At 41.4% G+C, this 21853-nt stretch overlaps 1 protein-coding gene across 9 annotated transcripts in view; it reads right to left on the reverse strand.

Annotated features, from left to right (window-relative positions):
- The window catches only part of CACNA1D (calcium voltage-gated channel subunit alpha1 D), a 322420-nt gene that overhangs the window by 140700 nt on the left and 159867 nt on the right, over positions 1-21853 (reverse strand). For all 9 annotated transcript variants that reach the window (XM_030811596.1, XM_030811599.1, XM_030811606.1 and 6 more), the window contains exons 4-7: positions 20843-20982; positions 11809-11951; positions 6277-6429; positions 5555-5751 (exon numbers count right to left, since the gene is read on the reverse strand). In XM_030811596.1, the coding sequence (XP_030667456.1) occupies positions 5555-5751; positions 6277-6429; positions 11809-11951; positions 20843-20982 (633 nt within the window). The remainder of the gene's footprint in view (positions 1-5554; positions 5752-6276; positions 6430-11808; positions 11952-20842; positions 20983-21853) is intronic.

Raw genomic sequence — 21853 nt, forward strand, 5'->3', positions numbered from 1 at the left:
ACTTTCCAGCAGCACAGGTCAGAGTTAAATTCAGCAAAACACCTTTCCCAGGAAGGAGGTGTTAAGGACCAGTCAGGGGACAGAATGGATGGCCCAAGGTATGACCCTGCCAGAGTACCCAGAATTTTCAGCCAAAGAGAATTGCAAACAGTCTGGATACAGCCATCGCTCTTGCCTTGCAGGTGCAAGCCCTTAGGGTGTTAACCATGTGCTTTCCTGCATATGATCTGGCTCCAGGTTTTAACTTTACAGAACAAGGCTCTTGCATTTCACAATGTTTGCCTCGAGAAGCCAAATAGGGAAAGCGAACATTTAAAAAAAATTACCTAACATCTGTTGCTGAAGTCTAGGGAGAGGGCATTAAATCCCTTATGAAACACCTGTTTGGTCACATGAAAATTGATGTGCTTAATAGAACTCATATCAGTCTGCACATCTTACATTGGCAATTAGAGTAATGAATGAGCCTGGGCCGTGGCTGCAATTGTTGATCTAATTAAGTTGGATAAACTAATTTCAGCAGGAAGGCAAAGGGTAATTCATCCAACGCAACTATACCACTAAACTTACTGAAAAACCCATATATGAAGAAGGAACTGGCTGCCTGGTGTGGTGGCCTGTGCCTGGCCTGGGTCAGCACCTGAGACAGAGCCCCATCTGGGCTTGTTTCCCTCTGTGTTGGAACAGAGGTGCATGCAGCAGGGGAGAAGGTGCCCATTAAGGTGACGGGAGGGCAGACAGGTCCAGGGCTCCCATCAGGAAACCTCACTCTTCCATGACCCTAGTAACCGTCATCTGCTGAGCCATCTGCTTCACCAACCCTCCTACAGGCCTCAGTCTGGTGTTCCAGAGAATGGCTCTAGTAACAGCTGTCTTCTCCACTTGGGATGGAAAATTTTCCTTTAAAAAATTTAAAACCCTTTTAATTTCTTGGGAGTAGGTGTTCATCAGATTCACATTTGCTCAAATCAGAAGTAACACTTGGAATGACAGTTGAGGCCTGGAGGGAAAGGCTGGAGTTGAATACAGTCCACTGGAGATTCCAAATCTCTAAATCAGAAGGTGGGGCAAGAGAGACAAGCTTCAGCTCTAAGAGCCGGTCTTGCTCCCATTGAACCCTTCTCAGTCCAAGTCCCTTTTCAGAGCCAAGCACTTCTTGGATCTTACTATATACAAAAGAAAAATCAGAACATGCAAGCTGTTCCCAAAAATATCCACATGAAAATAAAGACTGTTTGGGATTTTGCCTATATGGTCTTTATCAACAATGAAGAAACTGGCTTCCACTGAAGGATTTCAATTTAGATTAATTTTTTAAAAACTTATATCAAAGTCATCAAGGGGTGCCATCTGGTGCTCAGGAAATAATTTTCTTTTTAGCTTCAGTTTTCCTTGTTTTAGAAGGCTGAAATGGGCCGGGTGCAGCGGCTCACGCCTGCAATTCCAACACTTTGGGAGGCCAAGGCAGGCGGATCACCCTGAGGTTGGGAGTTCGAGACCAGCCTGGCCAACATGGTGAAACCCGTCTCTACTAAAAATACAAAAATTAGCTGGACGTGGTAGCAAGGACCTGTAATCCCAGCTACTTGGGAGGCTGAGGCATGATAATCACTTGAACCCCGGAGGCAGAGGTTGCAGTGAGCCGAGATCATGCCATTGCACTCCAGCCTGGGTGACAGAGCAAAACTCCGTCTCAAAAAAATTTAAAAAATAAAAATAAAAGGTTGAAATGCATATTCATGTCTCAAGTTATAGACCAATGCAAGGCTGTTTTAGTAGCTGCTGAAAACATTTCCGGAAACTTGGTATAGTTGTTTTAACTCCCCAGAGCATGCAATAAGAAAAAGGCAAGCCCTCGGCTGGTTACAGAGAAATTTCCTAGGTGCCCTGAATGAAGGAGATTGTCAGCTTGACCATGAGTACTTCCCGTGAAGGTCTGACAGCCAGCACCTCCGTAGGAGTGTGCATTGAGAAAAGAGCTTGGTGCTAAGACAAGACACCAGAAATTATTTATCTGGATAGCTGTCTCCTGAAACCAATACTTTTTATTTCCTACATTTAAAAACAATTTCTTTGAATTGAAGGAAAAAAAATTCCTCTAAGTTGAAGAGAAAAATTAAATCATGTAAGTTTAATTCTGCATCTTGAGAAGCCCAGAGAGGTTCCATGAACTACTCAAGGTCACACAACCAGCCTAAATAAACACTCTTTCCCTGCCCTACACCCTACTGCCTCTGTGAGCAACAAACACTCACATGTGAGTCAAACAACAGCTCAATTATATTTATGGAACTCACTTTATCAAAGAACTCTACCATAGGTTTCTTTCCACCAGAAGTTAATGATCCCACTTCCCACACATCCAAATAGTCCTGTTCTAAGTGTGTGCCTTTCTACATAGGCACCCACCTGTACTTCCCTTCTGAAGACCCGGCCAGACATTTTCCAGACACTAGTGAGAAGCAAGGTATAAATGAGCTTGAGAATGCTGACCGAATATAAACTTGACTAGATGCAAAACAATGCCCTGCAAAGACTTTGTCTACCATATGTAAATGCCTAAAGGATTCAGAAATGTGCTTATAGTCAACATTTAAAATCTAATCTCTTTTTATCTCCCAAGATGTTCCCTTTATGCCCTAGTTGTGGATAAAAATAGATATTCAAACACGGCACATCTACACTAATGAGGCAATATGCCTGGTACACTTAAAGGATGATGACCATCACTTGTGTTTACTGAGTGCCTGCTCGGTGCCAGGCACCGTGCTGGGCAGGGATGTTCTGCTGTGTATCACAGCGGTGTGGCTTCCAGCTGACTGTGGCCCATGAAATATTAGGAAGGCTTGGTTCCTTGGCCCCTGCCTATCTCTATGATGAGCTAATAAATGCAATCAACAGGTAATTAAAAACAATCCTGATGTGTTTCAGAGAGTAAGATCTTAGAGAACAGTTGGGCAAACATTACTTAGCTGCCCCCTGGTGTTCTGGAAGGATTCATAAACTGTTGACAGGTGGAAGAATGCCAAGGAAAGAGTGCTGGGTTCTAGTCTAGGCCAGGGGGGTCCCACAGCATAACCCGCAGGCCAAATCCAGCTTGCTGTCTGCTTTTATATGGCCTCAAGCTAAAAATGATTTTTATAATTTGAAATGGTTGGTGGGGGAAAAAATCAAAAGCAAAATATTTCATGACCCAGAAAAGTCATAGAAAATTCAAATTTCAGGGTCCATAAATGAAGTCTGATTAGAATAAAGCCACATCCATTTGCTTATGTATTGCCCATGGCTGCTTCCTAGCTATAGTGGAAGGGCTGAACAGTTGCTGAGGTGACCATGTAGCCTGCAAGGCCAAATACATTTTCTATTTGGCCCCTTATGAAAAGGTTTATAGACCCCTGTTCTAGATCAAGGACCACAACCATTTGCTGTAGAACCCAGGGAATGTTCCATGGTCTCTACTCCACTGTCTCCATCTTCAAGATCCTAGATCTTCTATAAAGGGAAACAGACTGGAATAAAGTTTATGAATGGCTTGAGATCCTCCACCAGAATAAAGATGCTGTGTAATTTATGGAGAATGCAATTATACTGTCAGAGTATTAACCACGTGATTGTCATATTAATAATAAAAATAATAATTATATCATCCTAGATGATATTTAAACCTTCTCAGGAAAGTAAGTGGAAACTTTCGTTTCTAGGAGCCTGAAGTTCCCTCTCCTTTAATCATCTACTCCCAGGTTTTACACTTGCTTGGCAACAGGAAAATTCTGAGAATCGATGTGCAGGAATATAACATAAAGTATAAAATTGTTCATTAGTCAAGGCATGCTGGATCTGCAGCTGACAATTCACCATGTCAATAGAGAGAAAAACAAAGCTGAGAGGAGTCACAGATTTTGATTTTTAAAAAAGTCAAAATGTTGTTTTATGTACTGTTTGGGGAGGGGAAGTATCAGAGTTGGGCTATTTTGATGATGCTTTTTCTATTTATGAAAAATTTCAAGGGAAGACTGGAATTGAGATCTCAACTAATCTGACTAGAAGTTGCAATTTAGGAAATAATAGTGAAAATGAATGCTTCACCTAACCTGAGGGCCCTCCTGCATACAGAAGCCGTGCCCTTGGCTCAGCCAATATCATCTCCCTCCTCCTTCCTCTTCATGAGAAGACGTTGTTTTATGAATATAAATAACAGACGTGCATACACACACACACACACACAGACACACACACACACACACTCTCTCACACTCCTATGACAATCAGAAAAAGAAAGGGAAGTAGGAAAAACAAGATATAACATGTTGGTGATGCTTAAACCTGGTCAAACTAGACTGACTTTGGGGACTAAAGATAAAAATATACCTTCTTTGCCTCATATTAAATATTAAATATTAAATATATAGGGGCATCTACAATCCTGTGAGCTGGTGAAGGGAAGCAAAAACCTATTTATAACCATTATAGGTTACATTCTTTGAAGTTATGGAGTAATAGGAAATCCTGAAAAGTATCTAAAATTTAGAAACTACCAGAAGCTACTTCTCAATTTACAGGCCTTCTGTCCAAAAGCTGCTGATTTCAGAAGTACTTTATTACTCATTTCCTTTTAACAACTCATGATTAGAATCCTGGTTACTCCCCTTTGGACTTGGATTTCAGCTCAAAATCTACATCTTAGCTGTCTTTACCAGCAACTCTTATACCATAAAAAACAATTTCTAAACTTCTGTGAGCTTTATTTGCATTCTAACAAACTCAGCCCTGGGAAATGGCTGTTAAAATACTATAGCACTTATTTTTATATAGCAAATCTTTCTGGCTCTATCAGGAACAAGAGGAATCAGACCCTTGCCTTGAAAGAGTGTCCAACTGTTTTCATGGCAGGCTGGATGGGTCCACCAGCCCTGGAAGTCTACGTGCCATTCCTACCCTTTCTGCCAGAGGTCTGTAGCTTCAAATAGAAAGGAAGACAGCTAAGGTTTTGTGCTGGGATGATTTATAGTAACACTAAAGATAAGAATGGGAAATATTATCATGGGAGGAACTCACACAGGGTTTAAGGTTATACTGAGTTATGGAAAAGCATGAAAGGGATCCGATTTACAGTCCCTTTCTTCCCTTTAGGATCTAGTAGAGCAAACTGCCTTCATGTATAAACAATTAACTTTAGCCTGTGGCAATCCAGGAGCCTTCTTACCTGGAAAGTGACCCTTTGGCTCTCTTAAGAGTTGAATCAGGATAGCCCTGGCTTCCTGGAGTTCCTCCAAAGGGGACTACTGGCCACCCTTGGCACCAGGTCTTCAGGCAGCACTGGGGAGTAGAAGACTAAAGCCAGAAGCCAACATCATGCAGCAGCTTCCTGTAACTGAAACTAAGGCCCTCAAGGAGCAGGATGATGAAGCCCGCTGGTAAAGACAGCATCTGCTTCCCTTCCCGAATAACTGACTTCAGGGTTTCTTTTCCAGCCACCTCTCCAGTGGCTCTAGCTCACAACATCCACTTATCCAAGGAAAGAACACTCCATAAACTCTCTCCCCAGGGTACTTACCCAGTAGAGCACGTCTGTCCAGCCCTCCATGGTGATGCACTGAAACACAGTGAGCATGGCAAAGGCAAAGTTATCAAAGTTGGTGATGCCTCCGTTTGGGCCAACCCAGCCACTCCTACATTCCGTGCCATTGGCAGTACACTGGCGTCCATTCCCTGAGAACGCACATGGAGCTGGGTCCTCTTCAGCTACGATATCTGCAAACAGAGCAAACAGGCTGCACCACTCAGAACAGAAACATCAGGAAATCCAAGCCAGGGGAAGGTGAGAACCCTTGCCAGAGCCTGGGACACCCTACCACCCCATCTGCGATGCCTCAGGATCCTGCTCGTCCTTCAGGTTTCCCGTCAAATGCTCCCTCCTTAGTGGAATCTGTCATTTCCTCTTGTCAGAATCCATGGCTCTTTTCCTCTGCACCTGCGCTTACAGCACCCTCCTTAGACTTAGATAGCACAATGCTGTTGGTTTGCCTCATGTTTTTACTCTGGAGGTCTCTTATCTTGTTTGCCAGGACACATTACATAGGAAATCGAGGTGGAAAGGGAGACTGAATTCTCATCTATTCTGAACATAGCTCATACTAAGAACTGGCTCAGTAAATGTGCTGGTATATTGGGCATTTTTTTCCTATTTTGTTTTAGATTTTCCCCAAACCATGAAAGTTGCTTTGGGGAAAACCAAAAATTTTTAAAGTTAAGTTAGCTACAATTCTCATTACTCACCTGAGTCAGCAAAAAAACACGTTTTGTGCATTTTTCCAATAAAAAGTTCCAGTCCTATAATAGCATAGATTATGATTACAAATAATACCAAAAGGGCTATGTGAAGGAGGGGAACCATGGCTTTTATAATGGAGTTCAAGACAACTTGTAAACCTAGGAAAGAAAAAAAATAAGTTTGTGAGCCAGGAAGACACGCCAATGAATCACATATATAATTCCTAATCATGCCTCCTTTATTTAGAACACATAGTAATAAAAATCAAAGAGGTATTTCAAAGCTTTTCATTAATATTAAGCCTGGATGTGAGATAGACTGAAAAGGAACCTTAAAGATCATCTAGTCCAACTCCCTCACTAGACAGAGGGAAAAACTAAGGCCTAGGGAGGGGACTGCCCAATGTCAAAGTTCATCATTCATTTATGCATTTCTTCATCCATCTGACAAAATTTCTTAAACATCTACCGTGTGGAAATCATAAGGTTTGGTGCTTTGGAGCAATATGAAGATGGTTTATGTGAAATGTTTTCCCTCAAAAAATTATATTCTAGGAGACACAGAATTAAACACAAACAACTCTACCCTGGGGTAGCACATAGATGCTATATGGATATCCCAATAGTTAAAATTAATAGGTGTTGGGCGTTGAAAAGGCCAAAGGGATTGTGACCAACTCAGCATTCCACTGGAGGCTATATGATCAAACAGCAAACTGTTTATCATGAATGCAGGATGTGGGCAAACTCACAACTGCACCTACAGCCAGGTTTGCTGAGGGCAATCACTCCCTGGCACCGTGCTCATTGAGGTTATCTACTGGGACATCTAGAGCCTGTTCTTAGAAGAATGCAGTCTTGCAAGCCTGCTGTAAATCAAGCTGCTGACCGACAACCACTCCCCGCTCTCCCTATCTCCTTTACCCAGTAAAATGTGAAAGGCTCTGAAGCTCAGGGCTTTTGTTCACTAGAAGCAAGGAGCCCCCTGACCCCTTCTTCCAAATATACTCTTTTGTCTTTGTCTTTATTCCCACGTTCATCATCCTTTGTTCAGTCCCCCAAGGTCCATGCAGGTGACAAGTAGGGATGAATAGGGTGAAGAAAGGGCCCTGAGGCAGCTTCCCTCTGGGCACGGCCCAAAGGCCAGGTAGGCATGGGAGAGAGGTGACTTCAGGGAAGAACAGAGTACCAAAAGCACAGAGGAGAGTAGCAGTGTGGGCTTGAGGGTGGTGAGTCTTGATTGGTGGTTACATAGTGGAAAAGAAAATCAGGAAAGAGAAGTAGATTGCAGCCAGGGTTGTGAGTGTTGAATCTGGGTTATGGAGCCAGACTTTAGACCACTGGCAAAAGGCAGCTGCTTTAGAAAGACCAACAGTACACAGCAGCAGACCAGACACACAGAGGGGTAGTTCAAGAGTGCTGGGGTAGGTGAGGGTGAAGATCAGGATGAGACCAGAACTCAGCAACTGAGTCAGAATGAGAGGAAGGTACCTACGGAGCACATCAGTTATTTGAGCCAGGGTCTTGAGGCAAAATCCCAGTGCCCCCAACAAAACTAAGCATTTCAAAGGGAGGTTCTCCAGGAATGAGGGAGGTGGGAGGGGAAGGGGGAGGGTTGAGACTGACTTGAGCCTTGTTAAGTTTGATATTGGTATTATGTAACATTAAGGCAGACATGTTCTGAAGCTGAAATGTGGTCTTGAGAGACAGGCACATGAGAAATGATTATTTCTGGCCTTGTGAGGTGGCTCACGTCTGTAATCCCAGCACTTTGGGAGGCCGAGGCGGGTGGATCACTTGAGGTCAGGAGTTCGAGACCAGCATGGCCAACATGATGAAACCCCAACTCTACCAAAAATACAAAAATAGTTGGGTGTGGTGGTGTGCGACTGTAGTCCCAGCTACTCGGGAGAGTAAGGTGGGAGAATCGCTTGAAACTCGGAGGCGGAGGTTGCAACTCCAGTCTGGGTGACAGAGCAAGACTTTGTCTCCAAACAAAAAAGAGAGAGAGAGAGAGAGAGAGAAACAATTATTTCCTACATTTAAAACTTTTGCTGCCATGGAGGTCTTAGGAAGACAGGGTCTTGCTGAGTCTGAAATCCTCAGACTCAGACTCATTACTTTCAATGGCAAAAACCGCAATTACTTTCACACCAACCTAATAGAAGCTACCCATGGAGTCATACTCAGTGCCAGAGTGTGGGTAAGGCTACCCGCCAAGGGACAGAAAAAGAGGTCATGAAAAGAAGGATGGGGGCAGCACTCAGGATTAGGATTGGGTGTGAGGAAACAAGAGATGAGGGAGAATGGGCAGGAACCCAGAACCTGCCCTGGAGACCAGGCCTCCTGACCTTGCGTTGGTGTTCCCCATCCTCTCCGTGGCCCCACAACCTCGGCATGACTGTGCTGCTCACTCTTTTCCTTCTTACCTTCTCTTCCCTGTCCTTCCCTGTTGCTTCTCCACCTCCAAACTTTCCCTCTTCTGCTATCATCTCACTTTCCCAATACATCTTCAGGAAAGAAAGAATGCAAGAAGCTGAGATGCTTACGTCGGAAACCAGAATAGAGCAAGCAAAGAGAAGACTGAGCAATAATGACAAACATTTACCATGATAAGCAGCACAGGAGGAGGCAGGGGAGAGGATGGTGAGGGAAGAACAGTAAGAGGATTTCAGACTCAGCACGCCCCTGCCTTGCCACAACCTCTATTACAACTAAAACTCTGGGTGCTACACCTTTGGATATGTGAATGTCCACATGGTTTTTTCAAAAATGATCAATTAGGATGATTTTCAATATTTTTACCTCCTACAAGGAACACATGGAAAGGAAAAGACGACACCTGTTCCAATCCCCATGGCCAGGTTTCTACTGTTGTTTTGGTTTTCTTGAGACACCAATGGGCCATGCAAAACCAACTCCCAGCAGTTAGCTCTTCTACATTCCATGGCAGTAAGCTTTGTGAATATTTTTTACATTTAGAGTAACTACTGTATTTCAGATTGGTCACATTTATGAGATGATAAAGTTGTATCTGACTGTGAACACGTATACTTTATTGCATTCAGCTCCTTTGTACATACTCAACATGCACAGTAGTTCTCAGTGGATCTCATGGGACTCTAGTCAAGGAGGCAGAAGTGGGAAGAACACCAGGTCAGGAATGTGGAGATCGTGGGTCTGGTTCTGTCTGGCTACTCACTAGCTGTGAGAACTTCCATAAGGCATTACCTGCAACGGGCCTCAGTTTCCTTGTCTAAAAGATGCAGGCAGACCAGAGGATATTTAGGATTATTTTCCACTTTGATGGTCTTGAACTTTGATAAATGTTTCCCTGTCCAACATGGAAGGACAGGGAAAGAGAAGGTAAGAAGTTAAACAGTGAGCAGCACAGTAGTGCTGAGGTCGAGGGGCCGTGGAGAGAATGGGGGACGTCAACACAGGGGTCAGGAGGCCTGGTCTCCAGGGTAGGTTCTGGGTTCCTGCCCATTCTCCCTCAGCCTCTTAATGTGGGTGCTTAAGAACTCAAAAATGCCTGATTCACCACCTTGTGAAATAAATTTACCTTTCACTGAATGAATATATATTTCCATACACACATGCACACAAAATTACGTCTTACAGAACAGTCTGGATTCTCTTTAGCAAGGACTAAACAATTCCAAGATAAGTGTAAACAGTCAAACATTCCTGGACATTTTTAACAACTTCGGGTACTAGACAAGAAATCTGCAGGCCACGGCTGCTAGAAACCAGCACTAGAAACAGCACATCCGACAACCTCTGATCCCTTCCTTCAAAAGCCTGTTTGAGTTTGATGAGAGACTGGGATGTTCCCTACCTAGGTGGTTAAAAACATAAGCTCAAAAGTCCTCATACAAGACTCAGACTCACATTTTTCCCTGCTAACCTGGGGGAGAGTTACATACAAATCTCCCTATCAAATTTCAAACAGTGATGTCTATTGGGGAAAGGAAGAAATACAGTTTAAAAATAATTCTCAATATCTAGGAGCACTGCACTAGTTTAGTCAGAACCTCATTAGCCAAGGAAGCAGACACAATGCTATGTGAGTTCTTGGATTTTTCACTGGCCAGAAGCTCACATACACACACGCACACAGCCACAGCCCCCAAAGTCTGCACGCAACACATACCATAGACAGGCTGTCCTGTTATTTGCTCTTTGGGGGAAAAAGCTGTCGTGGTTACTTTGAAATTAGATTAAGCTATAACAACTAAATCTGGAAGAACATGTTTGCTCACTGAACTTCTCATTTAATCGTGTTACACTTAACAGAGCCAGTCATTTCCAAGGTATTTCTGTTTTTCTCAATTGATTCCACACAGTTCTGTGGTTTTGACTTGTGCTGATCTTTTTCAATGAAAATAAATGAACCATCTGGAAAAACAAGTACACATAAAACACCACTTCCTACATTTTAAAATGTTAAATTTGGAAATGTGTTTTTTTTTTTTTTCCAGAGGATTTTTGGTGCATTCTAAGTGCCAACGAATTTAATAAAAATTTCATGAAGAACTTCTGGAGAGGCAAAAAATGTGATCTGCGTTCTTCTGATGGCTTTATGAGTTGTGAAAAACAGGTACACCCTGCAATCCCATATTCTTATGCAGGGGCACCAGCCCTCAGAAAGGTGTTAGGACTTCTACCCATGGAAGTCCCCAACACAGGAGTCCTATTAGAGGCAGAGCCCAAACACCTTATGGAAGGGTAAGAGGCTGCAGCTGTTGGCCAGGGCACAGACAGGGCATCTATTCCAACTCAGGTATGATCTAACCTGGCCTGGGGTCCTGGAGCCAGAAGCACACTGGGGCCTGGCACTGAGTGGTATGGTAGGGCCTAATGGCTAAAACTCTCTCTCTCACTCACTGAGAGCCTCTGTGCTCCAGACATCCTGTTAGGGGCTCTCCCTCCATTATCTCATTCAGTTCTCACAACAGCCTTCAAGGCAGGTACTCCTGTGCCCTGTATCCAGGTAAGACAGGTGAAGCATTCATCCCTTCCCCCAGAGCTGGGTAGCACAGTTCCTGATAGTAGAGGATCTAATCAGAGTTTCCAGGAGTCAATCCCTCTGGTGCTCCCCACTTGGAGAAAAAAAAAAAGGCAGGCAGCTGAGTCCTCCAACACCCTCATCCACAAACCCACCACTTTCAGAGGGGCAGGCCTGGGAGTGGAGGCGTGGATGGCAGCATGTTGCCAGTAGACGAAAAATAGACCGGAATTAAAGGCCTGAACACAAGGTCTCACCCTAACGCCTTGTCTTTCTGCAAAAGAAGATTCTCTTGTCCACAAAATCAGAGTGACAATAACTGCCACCTGTCCCCCTCTCGGGGCTGTCACGGGGATCCAACGTGACAGTGCAGGCCAAAGTATCCTGTCAACTGTGAAGGAGGCCATGGTCGTCCGCTGACCCCTGGCCGGCACAGAGCAACTCACCTCGAAGCACCAATGATTCTGAGACCCACCCAGAAGAAAAAACCAGCATACTCCTGACTCTAGGAAACAATAAGTGCTTACTGGGCACTCCTGACACTAGTCGAAGTGGTCGCAACACTCGAAAGGCACGGAGGGCTTTGACATCAAAGCCTCCAGATTTGCCGCTAGAGTGGTTCCCGCCTTCTGTTTCTTTGGTTAATTGTTCCAAAATTACACTAAACAATCTGAAAGAAGAGAAAGAGAAAGAAATGTTAGAGTCTGTCACCCCAGGGGAGCAAAACAGGATGATAATCGTATTTATTTTTGAACAAGTGCTAATTCTGTATGGCTGCCGCTTAAATAAAAGGAAGACAAAGACAAGAACTGGGCTGTGGAATTGGAATACAAATGACCCCATCTCCAAAATGATTGGGACAGGGATTAACCTCATCTGTTTTTATCGCAATGGAGCAGCAGAGAGCAAGTCTGTTCCCAAAGAAGAGGGGACTCCCTGGGAACCCACAGTCAGCGTAGTCACTAACACACACACCCCAACCTTCACCTTCATAGGGATATTTGGAGGATGTAAATCACAGATACTAAGGAGCTGTGCAAAGGCTAAAGGCAGTTACCTAAGGTAAGGTATTAATATCATCATTCTCTCTTTTGAAATGTGAATAATATTGTACCTGGCAGCCACAATAAATTTTTTCCTAGTTTCAGAAGGTTCGGATAAATCTATTTTCAGACAATCTGCTCATTTAACAGTGACTTTTGCTCTTTTAAATAAATATTCTTTGGAATTATTGCTCGTTTTTCAGAGTAAGTATAAAATGTGCCCATTTCAAACAGCATCAACTCTGGCCAATCAGATTGTGGGAATGACTGGCCCAGCAACAAAGAAAAGGTGTCCAAAGTTTAATGAGCAGACAAAGCAGAAACTGCCCCCACTGGGATGCATCTGGATAGCCAAGACACCAAGTCCATAAGACATAGGATTGTCTGATTACAGCCCTGATTGGGTATAGTTGTGTAGTTCTGAGGCATTTATAGATAAGCCCTTTATTTTAATAACAGTACAGCAATTAGCAACAAACCCAGCCAGGAGGGAAAACAAGCCCGGTCTCTACAAAGCTTCAGATGGTGAGCTCTCCCTTGTTATGACTGAAGAAATAGATCAAATTTATGACAGGCTTCTCTCTCTTCAGCATAGTTTTTAAAAAATTACTGTAAATCCCTGCAGCAAGGCTAAAGTGAAAAGTCTCTCCTCCAAAACAAATTCATAGCTTCAGAAAAACAAAGAAAAAGAAAGAAAACTCAAACTCTTCTGAAATGTGTAAGCCACAGGAATTTTCATCCCAAAGGGTTAGCAAAGTAATTTATGCAGGTAGCGACTGAAGACTGCTTTCAAGTATCCGTGTTTTGCAACATATACGTCACGGTCCCTTTATTCCTTGTTCTTCAGCAATGTCCTTGAAAACACATGAAAAATGTCTCTCTCTTGTCACCAAAGAGGCCAAGTCAGAGAGAGAAGCAGGCTGTGTTCCCAGACAGTGCAGGGCTGCAAGGGGCCGGGGCTGGTTTCCACTCCTAAGAGTTATGAGATATTAGGAAACTCCCTCTCCTTCTCTGGGCCTCAGTTCTCCTCTCTACAAAATGCCAAAACTAGATTTAACGACTCAGAGAATGACCTTTCCACTCTAATATTCCGTGATACTGTTCCTCACCACCACGCCTCTCAAAAAAAAAGTGCCATGGGCCTGAAGAGATAAGGACAGGATGAGAAAGGAGTAACCGACTCTAGATTGTTATTAAAAGTTTACCCTAAGGTGGGAGAAAAAAGACAAGGAGCTGTCTAAACTGACTGAAGTCAGAAACACCAGAATGAGGAGTCACGTTCTTCAAAAAAAGCTTAAGTAATAGAGCCTGAATGCTTGAAATATATCTTTATTGAAAATTTAGAGGCATGGGATAAAAGTTGGCTTAGATCAAACTTTTCTCTAAAGGAATAACTTCAGCTCTGGCAGACACACTGAGTCCTCCTGTGGTCACATTAACAGTTAACATTTTAGAAATATCAATTACTTCCTTAATGTCTTGGTTATTGGGAATCTTGACAAAAGCAATAGGTCACTGTTGACTTGGAATGGAAAAATCCATTGGATTGAGATACAGACTGCAGTTGGAAACTTTAGTGAGTAGGAATTTGATTCAAATGAAGACATCATAATTCTTCTTTTTCTTTTTTAAAACCTTTCTTCCGTTCTTTGACTCCAATTTCGTGCATATTTTAGATAAAAAATAATCTGATTTTCTGAAGTTTTTCTTAGAGTCCAGTTCTACTTCAGTTTCCTATATTTTTTTTTTTGCATTTTAAATCACTTCATATTGCAGTTTATCTATAATAAAACACACTCATTTAAAGTGTACGATGGGTTTTGAAAAATGCATAAGCCTAAGCAACAAACATCATGATCAAGATAGGGAAGATTTCAACATTTCAAATGATTCTCTTGTGCCCCTTTTGCACAGCCTTGTACAGAGCTTCCCTTGAAGCTCAGCCTTGAGTATCTAGTGATTGGCTGTTCATTGCTAGAGTTTTTTTGTTTTCTTTTTCTAGAACCCATATAAATGGACTCACATAGTATGTTCTCCTGGCTCATCTTATTTTGCTCACCATAATGTTTTTGACACTCATCCACGTTGTTTTATCAGCAGTTCATTTCTTTTTGTTGTTCTGTAATATCCCATTATATAAATACATCACAATGAGTTTATCCATTCACCCGTTGAGGGATATATGGGTTGTTTCCAGTTTTCTCTACTATGAATAAAGGTTTTTTGTGGACATGTGTTTTCATTTTTCTTGGATAAATACCTAAGAGTAGAACTGGTAATATGGTCATATGGTAAGTCTATGTTTAACACTGTAAGGAATGGGCGCATTTTTTCCAAAGTGATTATACCATTTTCCATTTCTACAACTGGTGTATGAGAGTTCCAGTTGTTCCATATTTTGGTTAAGACCTAGTATTTTCAGTCTTTTTACATTTAGTAATACTAGTGGGTATGCAGTACTGTCACTGTAGTTTTAATTTGCATTTCTCTAATTACTAACAATGTTGAGCATCTTTTCAGATGTTTGTTGATTCACATATCTTCTTTTGTGAAGATCTATTCAAATCTTTTACCTATTTGTTTATTGGGTTGTCTTCTTACTATTGGGTTGTAAGAGTCCTTTATATATACTGAATACAAGTGTATGTATTATGAATATTTTTCCCAATGTGTGCCTTGCTTTTTCATTGTCTTCACACTGTCTTTTGAAGAAAAGTTTTAAATTTTGATAAAGTCAACATTTTCAATTACTCTTTCATGGCTGGAGCTTTTTGTGTCCTGAGAAATCTCTGGCTACATTGAGGTCACAGAGGTTTTATCCAATATTTTCTACTATAAATTTCATGGTTTTACACTGCTCAAAAAAATCAGAGATGACACAAACAAATGGAAAAACATACCATGCTCACAAATAGGAAGACTCAATATCAATTAATTAGCCATACTGCCCAAAGCAATTTACAGATTCAATGCTATTCCTATCAAACCACCAATGACATTCTTCACATAACTAGAAAAAAACAATTTTAAAATTTATATGGAACAAAAAAGGAGCCTGGATGGCCAAGGCAATCCTAAGCAAAACGACAAAGCTGGAAGTGTCACACTACCTGACTTCAAATTATACTACAGAGCTACAGTAACCAAAACAGCATGGTGCTCATACAAAAACAGACACATAGACCAACAGAACATAGTAGAGAGCCCAGAAATAAGGCCACACACCTACGACCATCTGATCTTCGACAAAGGTGACAAAAACAAGCAATGGGAAAAGTACTCCCTATTCAATAAACCATGCTGGGATAACTGGCAAGCCATATGCACAAGACTGAAACTGGACCCCTTTCTTATACTATATACAAAAATCAACTCAAGATGGATTAAAGACTTAAATGTAAAACCCAAAACTATAAAAAACCCTGGAAGACAACCTAGGCAATACCATTCTAGACATAGGAATGAGCAAGGATTTCATGATGAATATGCCAAAAGCAATCACAACAAAAGCAAAACCTGACATATGGGCCTAATTAAACTTAAGAGCTTCTGCACAACAAAAGAAACAGGGTAAAGAGACAACCTACGGAATGAGAAAAAATATTGGCAAATTATGCATCTGACAAAGGTCTAATATCCAACATCTATAAGAAACTCAAACAACTTCCCAAGAAAAAAAGAAAAATCCCATTAAAAGGTCAGCAAAGGACATGAAGAGATACTATTCAAAAGACATGCACGTGCTCAAGAACCACATTTTAAAAAGTTCATATTACTGATCGTTAGAGAAGTGCAAATCAAAACCATGAGATACCATTTCACACCAGTTAAAATGGCTACTCTTAAAAAGTCAAGAAATAACAGATGCTAGCGAGACTGCAGAGAAAAGGGAATGCTTATACACTGTTGGCGGGTGTGTAAATTAGTTCATCTATTGTGGAAAGCAGTGTATCAATTCCTCAAAGAGCTAACAACAGAACTACCATTTGACCCAGAAATCCCATTACTGGCTACACACCTAGAGAAAAATAAACCATTCTACCATAAAGACACATGCATGTGAATGTTCACTGTGGCACTATTCACAATAGCAAAGACATGGAATCAACCTACATGCCCATCAACACAGATTGGATAAAGAAAATGTGACACACATACACCAAGGAATACTATGCAGTCATAAAAAAGGACAAGATCTTTTCTTTTGTGGGCACATGGATGGAGCTGGAGGCCATTATCCTTAGCAAACTAACGCAGGAAGAAAAAACCAAATACCACATGTTCTCACTTATAAGTAGGAGCTAAATGATGAGAGCACGTGGACACAAAGAAAGGCCATTATCCTTTCTTTGTGATAATGATTTTAATAAGGATTTACCTAGGTTTAAATCTAGCAACTTGCCATTTGTTTTCTATTTGTCCTGTCCTTTGTTCCTTTTTTCTTCTTCCCTGCCTGTTTTGGATTTACGGTTTTTTAAAATTCCATTTAATCTCTACAATAGGCTTATTAGATATACCTGGGATTTTCTTTTTTAGTGGCTTCTCTAAGGCAAGTGTCAGTAAACATTTTCTATAAAGTGCCAAATAGTAAATATTTTAGAATCTGCAGGCCATAGGGTTTGTCACAACTACCCAACTTTGCCATTATAACACCAAATAGCCATAGACATGACTGAATGTGGCTGAATTACAATGAAACTTTATTTGCCAAAGCAGGCAGTAAATAAAATACTTTGTCAATGGTGGGGAAAAAAAGGCTCAAACTAGATGTAGCTTGCCAATCCATACTCTAGGGGTTTACAACATACATCTTGAAGGTATCACAGTCTATCTTCAGATAATATTTAATCATTCCAACTACTGTATAAGTACATGACAAGACCATATGGCTATTTCCCTGTTCCTATTCTTCATGCTACCATTGTCATGTACTTTATTTCTATAGAAGCTATAGACACCACAATACATTGTTATTATTTTTGCTTTAAATAATTACCTTTAAAGAAATTTTTAAATGAGGGGAAAAATATCTGCATATGTACCCACGTATTTATGCTTTCTGGCACTCTTCATTCTTTTTGTGTAGATCCACTTTCTGGCACTCTTCATTTCTTTCTGTGTAGATCCACTTTTCTATCTTGTGTCATTTTCCTTCAGCCCTGAGGAACTGTCTTTAACACTGATTGAGGTACAGGTCTGTTAGTCATGAATTCTGAAACTCTAGAATGTCTGAAAAAGTTTTTATTTTGACTTTAACTCTGAAAGATATTTTACTGAGTGAGAATCCTAGGTTGACATTTTCCCCTAGTACTTTAAAGATGTCTCTCTATTGTCTTCTGGCTTGCATAGTTGTTGACAAATAGTCTGAAATTTTCTTTTCTCTGTTTTAAGGTTTTCCCCTTATCTTTGGTTTGTAACAATTTGATTACAATTGTGATGTGCCTTGATGTGGCTTTTCTCATGTTTATTTTGCTCAGGCTTTGCTGAGCTTCTTGTCAGTTTAATTTTTCATCACATTTGGAAAATCTGGAGCTGTTTCTTCAAATATTTTTTTTCTGTCTCCTCTTTCTCTCCTCGCCTTCTGAGACTCCAAATATACATACGTTAGACCACTTGTTATTCCCCCACAGGCCACAGAGGCGGTATTCATTTTCTCCTCAATCATTATTCTTCATGTTATTAGAATACGTTCAAATTCCCTGATATTTTTTCCTTCTATAGTGTCTAAGCTGAGGTTAAGCCAATCCAGAGAATTTTTCATTTTGGATATATTTTTCATCTCTTAAAGTTCCATTTGTTTTTTTTTTATATTGTCCCATCTTTCCTTACTATAATCAGGTATCCCTTTAAGTCCATAAACTTATAATAGTAGTTTTTAAAGCTTTGTGAAGTCCTTCTCTGTCATTTCAGGATCTGTTTCTACTGATGGAGTTTTCTCCTGGTTATGGGTCACATTTCTTCATATGTTCAGTGTCTGGATTTTGTTGTCCTCCTTTAAAGAATGTTGAGTTATGTTCTGGCAGGCAGTTCAGTTAGCATATCAGTTTGCTTTTTTTTTTTTGAAATGGAGTCTCACTCTGTCACCCAGGTTGGAGTGCAGTGGCACGATTTCGGCTCACTGCAACCTCTGCCTCCCAGGTTCAAGCGATTCTCTTGCCTCAGCCTCCCATGTAGCCAGCATTACAGGCATGTACCACCACACCCAGATAATATTTGCATTTTTAGTAGAGAGGGGGTTTCGCCATGTTGGCCATGCTGGTCTTGAACTCCCGACCTCAGGTGATCCACCCACCTCAGCCTCCCAAACTGCTGGGATTATAGGCATGAGCCACCATGCCCAGCCTAGTTTGCTTCTTTTCAGACTTCTTTTCAAACATTGTAAGCAAGGATTTCAGGTAGTCTCTGTACTCTAGAGCAGCGATTGGCAAACTTTTTCTGTAAACGGCCAGATAGTAAATATTTAAATATTTTAGGTTTTGTGGACGTAAACTACTCAAACTGAACTATGTAAACAAATGAATGTGGCCATGTTACAATAAAACTTTATTTATAAAAATAGGTGGCAGGCTAGATGGGCTAAGACTTGGCCCATTGGCCACAGTTTGCCAGCCCCTGCTCTAGAGCCAGTTTAGCACTACTACTAATGGCCCTGTGGGGTCTCTACTGACAGTCCAGGGTGTTCAATGAGGTCTTTCCACCCTAATTAGTCAGAATTTGAATGCCTTCCAAGTCCTTTGTGAGCCCTGGTTATTATTCATTTTACAGCTCCCTGGTCTTTCTCTTTTCCCTAGTAGTGGTCTTTCCTGGCCTCATGGACTCGCAACTCCGCGTAGGTGTAGCTTAGCTCTCAGCCAAAACTGAAGTGTACTCTAAGGCATATTTATGAAGCTCTTTCTCTAAATAGCTCCCTCCCTTCCCCTATTCTGCCTCCCCAAACTCTTGTCTCTGTCTCCTTAACTCAATAAGACCACCATGCTCCACTTGGTTCCCTGTCCTTGTGCTGTGCTGTAGTGTGAAAAATATTTCCAGGCAGAAATCTGAGGTGATCATAGCATGGTGACGAAAGAAATGGGGCTAAGCATCTCCATTCCTAGCTGAACAAAAAGTCCAGTGGCAGAAGAGGCACAGCCAGTTCATCCCAGAATCAACACACCTGCAAGGCTCCCGCTTGCCATTCCTTGACAGAGTCCACCAAATACAGGAAGGTATGGCACATATCTGCTACCTATTCATTTTGGTGCACTTCTTTTGCAATGATGCCTTAAATGCCAATGTATTGTGGGGGGGTTTTGAAAAGCTAACTTGTTTCCCACAAGTCTAATTGTCCCATTGGGCAATTAGGATCTCATATTAACTTCGTAGGCTGAAAAGGACCTAGGAAGGCCCACAACCAATTCCACTCTCCCAATACCCAGCAGAATTAGTCTCCAATGAAAAGGCAAAAGATTCATGATGAAAGGATAATCCACAAGAAAAATCACCTTGCTCAACTGCAAAAGGCAGTTCACTGAAGTCATGAAGATGAAAACAGAGAGGCTATTTAAAAACCTCTCTTTACAAAAACATAATTTTAGGAGCAACTCACTTTATAGCTAGCATAACTAAGACTGGGAAAAAGGATATATCTTATCTTCCTACATGGGTATTTGGTCCAAAGACGCAGCATTCCTGTAACATGGATTCATTTTTCTCTTCCTGGCAACATTTCCAGGTGTGGAAGGACTAAAATAACACAGGCCACTATTTTTTATTTTAACATTCTCCTTTAACTAAAACTACTGATGTCTTCTTCCTGCAACAGGATTTTGGTGGAACACCTGCTTCTCTGCATTTTCTAGCTTATTTCATTTTATGCCAGATACTTGACATTATCCAGACACTTGTTTCGTTATTTAAAATGGAACAGTAGTATGCCAGAGTTTCTCCCAGAAGTCAGCAAAAAGAAAGAAAGAAAGAAAGAAAGAAAGAGAGAGAGAGAGAGAAAGAGAGAAAGAGAGAGAGAAAGAGAGAAAGAGAGAAAGAGAGAAAGAAAGAAAGAAAGAAAGAAAGAAAGAAAGAAAGAAAGAAAGAAAAAAAAATTAATAGCTTTGCTCAAGGGATGTTAAATAGCAGAGTACCTTACTGCTATGAAGGTTTTATTACTTTTTACTTTTTTTAACTTAACATTGGCACTAAGTATTAGAAGCTCTACTCATTTGACTCTAATCACCGACAGGGTTGGTCTGTTTCTGGAGATCCAAGACCCTGTTAGGTAAAGCCTCTCATATTAGGAGCTTAGACTCCCTTCTATAACATGTTACTAAAAACGGGAGTAACAATGAGAGAATTTCAAACTAGTCTCTGCCCAGGGACTGACAGCAGTATCACCAGCCCTTAAAAGAACTCCTGAGAGGTTCTGGTGCAACAGCTGGCATAAAAGAGCAACCACATTCCCTAAAAAGACTGTTCTGTTACCACCCCCCCAACCTCCACCTCCAATTTTCCAAACCAACATTTCCCCAAAGTAAAAGAGACTTACCCTACTATTACTATAACAAAATCCAGTAAATTCCATCCATTCCTAACATAAGCATTAGGATGTAGCAATAATCCATACGCTATAATCTTCAAAAATGTCTCGACTGTAAAAATAATCAGGAAGGCATATTCTACTTTTTCCTGTGAAGAAAAACAAAGAAACATACCAAAAAAGTAGGGGCAGGGGAGGAAGAGGAGACAGAAAAAGGAACAGAGATTAGAATCAACATCTGAGACATATAAGCATTTTCCTCCAAGCAAAGTTTCATCATGAGAAATGGAACAATTACACTCTCCCTGGGCCAGGAAAGCATTTACATTCTAACACTCAATTTCTCATAAGCAACTATGTGTGCAACACTTTTCGTTCCAGGCTGCAGGACTGCATTTTGCCAACTGCCCCAATGCATGTGTGATGAGTCTGCCTAGGACATAACAGGCATGTTTGTTATTTGCACACATTTGCAAAACACAGCATGCTTTCCTCCTGAGGTTGCCAAATCAGGCCCAGAAAAGCACAAGGGTACAAGAAAGATTCCAATGGTGTCTTTGAACAGAAGAAATTCATCCTCCGGAAGAAATGATGATGCATCTGTTTTGACCCTCTCTTCCTCTTGGGTTTATGTCTGAGTTCGAAGTCACAGTCAGCTTTGTCACTGAGTAGCAAGGTAACCTTGGGCAAGTCCTTCCCCTCCTCTGGATATAAGTTTCTGCATCCATACAATAAGGGAAGTGAATTCAGGATGGCAAACACCCTGCCTGCTTATTGGCATGCCGCCTCTCCCGGCTGAACTTGTGACAGGTCACCATGCACTTTCCTAGGAAACCTAGGCAGAGCCTCTGACCTTTCCTCTAGTACCTGTCCCAGCAGCCATGCCCATCTGACTGCCACAGACCTCACAGGTGCTGCCCATGGGCTAAATGACTCTTAGAACCTTTCCAGTTCCAACCATGCAGCTCCATGAACTATGGAAAACATATCAATCAGCAAGTCTGAAAACTTTGACTTTTT

Source organism: Nomascus leucogenys, chromosome 4, assembly GCF_006542625.1.
Source record: "Nomascus leucogenys isolate Asia chromosome 4, Asia_NLE_v1, whole genome shotgun sequence".
Lineage (NCBI taxonomy): Eukaryota > Metazoa > Chordata > Mammalia > Primates > Hylobatidae > Nomascus > Nomascus leucogenys.